Here is a 4,614-nt window from a genome sequence, read left to right as displayed (position 1 = left end):
TTTTTAAGTATTTTACTCGGCCCATACTACCAAAACACCTTTAGATATAAATACCTAAGCCCTAACACGAATTTTGGTGGGTTGCTCATTGTGCCTCTCTTGAAAAACATCTTCTACTCCATTCTTGAAGAGATCCAAGGCAAATCAATTGAAGATCCAAGATAATATTCTTCTTCTACATCTTCTTCAAGAGATCCAAGACAATATTGATTGAAGATTTTATCTATGCAATTCTTGTGATCCGGCAACCATTTCTTGGGAAAACATCAAACATTCTTGAAGACAAACACCTGGCTTCCTCAACTGATTGAAGGAAGGAACTCTCTCTTTGGTGGATTGAGAGAGTGGTGCAAGGTGCAGTTACAAGCACAAGAACAGGAGGTTCTTGGCGTTCCACTTGTGAGGATATTCAGTACAAGATCAGAAGACTGTAGGAGACAGCAGATTGGACTGCAGGAGGTGGACTTAGGAGTCTAGCAGGAGTCTAGAGAGTCTACGCAGTAGATCATCAGGCTATGACAATGGATCTTGATGGGTTCTTTGATTGGCGAATCATTGTAATCTCTGAAGTATCGTTAGTGGAGGTAACTGGCTTGTGCCCGGAGTTTTTCCCGTGTTGGGTTTCTCCGTCAACAATTCTTGTGTTGATTTTGTTTTTACTACTTTCAGTTATTTAGAATAATATGCGGTAATTCAACATAGGATTAAATTGGATTGTATGTCTAATCATCTAGATAACTAACAAAAGTGACTTGTTGCTTTAGTTAGATTAATTCCGCACGTAAGATCGAATTGGTAATTGATCTCAGATGTGTCGATATCAATGGTGACTCATTATTTCGATGAATCATTTCTTCGGACAGAAGAAGACTATGTAAACACTTACTCGAAATCTCACTTATCAGATTCCATTGTGGAAGACACAATTTTTTCTGAAGAATTCGCAATGATATACCTGATCCATGCATAATATCATGAAAAATGGATACAAATTTTTGTAAAGCGTTCCAGTGAACTTTCTAAGTGTAGTAGCGCGTTCCTAGAACTGTCAAGTGGTATCAGAGCCTAAATTCGAATCCTGATCTTACTTAGTCTAGATGAGTATGTCTTTGAATATACCGCCTTATTTTGATGGTAGTAACTTTGCCTATTGGAAAGTGAGAATGAGGGCATTCTTGAAAGCTATGGATGATAGGGTTTGGTTGAGTGTGGTGAATGGTTGGATTGCCCCTAGTACCACAGTGAAGAATGTAGTAAAACCCACCCCCATAGAAAACTGGACTAAAATTGAACTTGATAACTGTAATTGGAATAGTAAAGCCTTACATGCCCTTTTCATGGCTATATCCCCAGAAGAATTTAGGCGAGTGTCCATGTGTGAGGTAGCTAAAGATGTTTGGGATATTTTAGAAACCACACATGAGGGAACTCAGGCAGTTAAGAACTCAAAATTACAAATGCTAGCCACTAGGTTTGAAGAGATTAGGATGAGAGATGATGAAAAGTTTGATGTCTTCTATGCAAACCTTAATGATATAATAAATTCATCCTTCAACCTAGGTGAAAAGATCCCCGAGCCTAAGATAGTAAGAAAGATTCTTAGATCCTTACCTGAACATTTTAGGCCTAAAGTCACGGCTATAGAAGAAAGTAAGGATATAGACACTATCAAGGTAGAGGAACTTGTAGGATCCCTTCAGGCATATGAGCTTACCTTAGGTACTCCAGTTAAAGAAAAATCCATTGCCTTAAGATCCACTAGGAGTAACCGACCTGAATCATCTGATTCTGACTCACCCAATGATGAGGAGATGACCTATCTAGCTAGAAAATTCCGAAAGATGTTTAGGAAGAAGAAGCTAGAAGAGAAACCGAGAGGTGGCCCGAGTGAATCTAGGAGAAAGTCTAAATCTGTGAGATGCCATAAATGTGGAGGTTTCGGTCATATTAGGAGTGAGTGCCCTAGTGCTAAGAGTGTCGGGGAGAAGACATTGCATACTACCCTCACTGATGACGAGTCTAGCTCAGACAATCAGAGTGAGAAATCCACGTGTGAGGAGAATGGAAGATATGTTGCCTTCATGACTAGTGCTAAGAATGGATCCGATCAAGAGGGTGAGAGAGATGATGTCATAGATAGTGGTGAGGATTCTGAAGATGAGTCAGTGAGTGATAAGGATATTCAAGAGGCCTATGATAAGATGTACCGAGAGAGCCTTAAGATTCTTAGTAAGAATAAAACCTTAAATGCTACCATTCATAATCTGCAGTCTGAAAAAGCTAAGGTAGAGTCGTATGTGAGTGAGTCTTCCACAGTCCTGAGTGAGCTTAAGTCTAAGAATGAAACCTTAGAGTCTCAGGTTAAGAACCTCACTAGTGAGCTTGAGAGGTCCTCTAGGAAAACCAGTGAGTTGAATGCCATGAATGAGACTTTGCAAATTCAGGTAGTGAACCTTATGAGCGATTTAGAACAATCAAAGTCTCAACTTCTTGCCTTTTCTAGTAGTTCATCAAAGCTAGATAATATGCTAGGAATAGGTAAGCCGGCTGGAAATAAGGGAGGTCTAGGATACAAGGGTAAGAGAATTGATACTGTTAGTACATCTAAGACCACATTTGTCCCTGCTTCTGACCAGCCCAAATATGCGTCCAACTCCATACCTAATGTTGAGGGATTTTTAGGACAAAGGTCTACCAGACAGCATAGGACACGTCGATCGAGGAATAGACGTCAGCAGTCTCATAATACAAGTCCGAGGTTTGTCCCTACTTGTTTTCATTGTGGTAAGTTAGGACACATCCGCCCTAGATGTCATCAGTACCTGAATAATAATAGGAAGATACGCATAACTGGAAATAAAAGTCAGGTGTCTATTGGTCAGATTGGATTCCTTACTGAACAAGTGAATCATTTGACCAAGTTGGTGACACACCTGTTTGGGAACCGTTCTCCCACTAAGTAGGTTTGGGTGAAGAAGAGTGATCTGCATAATCTGAACGAAGATCATGGTGCTTATATACCTACGTGATTAGGTAGTGTTCTTGATGCATTTTTTTTTGTCATATTTGATTGCGTGCATCATTTGTATTTGCTTTTTTTTGTTTTGTTTTGTGCACGTGCATTTATATTAGATTGCTTTGGTACATGCATATTTTGTGTTTTGATTTGTGTGCTTGTTTCTATTTTCTTTTTGTGTGTGCATTCACTTTTCGAAAAATGAAAAACACAAAAACATTAAAAAATTGAAAAACACAAAAATAGTTGTTTTGGAAATCTCTACAGCTTAACGCATATCTGAAATTTGTGGTTGTGATCATGCTTAAGCTTAAGTTGATAAGCTGTAGAGTAGTTTCCATTGCTTGGTTAGGTCTGTTTGGTTTAATTAGTATAAGTGTCTTCATGTACCATCCGCACTGCACACACTATGAATTTGTTAAGTAGGACTCTACCGCGTGTGTGAGATTTGGGATGGCTGCCACATGTTGATGGGGTGACTTTGAACATGAATTGACCATATTTTTTAGACCTTAACCCAAAAATCTTTCCCCTTTAATTTATGCTCATTATCTTAATATTCTTTTTCGGGGCCTATTTGACTCGGGCAATTAAGCCTGCGGGGTTTCTTAAAACCTGGTGCCTATGGTCAACTGACTTGGGTTACCCGGCCTAAAGCTCGCTACAGGGGTCATTTTAGTCGCCTAATGGAAAGGAACCTGCACTTAAGATGAAAAGTAAATGAGCTGAGAAAAAGTTTGAAAAATATGAAAATGTTTTGAGCTAAAAAGATATGGAAAGATTGAAAAAGATAAATGCTCATAGTAAGGGAGAGGTAAGAAAAAGAATAAGTATAGGTCCTACTACTTCACGCTACATGGTTTGACTTTCATTAGTAGAAGAATATACTTATTGGCAGTGATTAGCATGTCCCTTCTCACAAAATTAAGGTTTGGAGACCTGCTTACATTGGATTAGTGACACTTTACACACATGAGTCACTTAAACTTTTTACTCCACTCTGGTCTAACTAAGTATGTGGGAAGACTTATGACTTATTGATATTACTTATGCATGCTATCAACTGCATTTTTGAGTTTTATATGTTATTGCTCTATTTGACTTTGGATATATTCCCTTCAGCATTTGTGACAAAAGGGGGAGAGAGAATGAGAGAACGTATAACTGAGGGGGAGATGTATATCTGAGGGGGAGAAAATTGTTAGAGCAAAATTTAGCCAATGTGCACTGTGTTTCATTGTTTGATTCGATATGTTGCATATTGCCTATGTCAAGGGGCCGTTGGGGAGAGACATAGATACATTCTCTACTAAAGACTGAAACTAACTTTCAGAATCAGCAGGCATCTATCAAGAATTTGGAACAGCAGGTGGGACAGATTGCAACTGCAATAGCTAAAAGACCACTGGGTATCTTACCGAGAGACACAGAAAAGAACCCACGGGAGCAGGTATTAGCAATTGAGGCGGTAAATCATGTTAGGTCTAAATGTGTTATTGGCAATTCTGTGAACAAAATGGGTTTAATCGTATGTTTGTAAAAGTCAGGGACTCAATTGAACATTCTTGTAAAAGTCAAGGACTTGAGGTGCAATTTTG

The 4,614-nt window shown here is 38.9% G+C and overlaps 1 protein-coding gene across 1 annotated transcript; it reads left to right on the top strand.

Moving 5' to 3' along the window:
* Positions 1-1,097: 1,097 nt before the first annotated feature.
* LOC111386456 lies at positions 1,098-2,963 on the top strand. Its single transcript, XM_023010926.1, has one exon. The coding sequence runs from the start codon at positions 1,098-1,100 to the stop codon at positions 2,961-2,963; it is 1,866 nt and encodes a 621-aa protein (XP_022866694.1).
* Positions 2,964-4,614: the final 1,651 nt, after the last annotated feature.

This window comes from Olea europaea, unplaced genomic scaffold (assembly GCF_002742605.1).
Source record: "Olea europaea var. sylvestris unplaced genomic scaffold, O_europaea_v1 scaffold3555, whole genome shotgun sequence".
Classification (NCBI taxonomy): Eukaryota; Viridiplantae; Streptophyta; class Magnoliopsida; order Lamiales; family Oleaceae; genus Olea; species Olea europaea.
The sequence above is the reverse complement of the archived record's forward strand: the minus strand, read 5'-3'. Positions and strand labels throughout refer to the sequence as shown.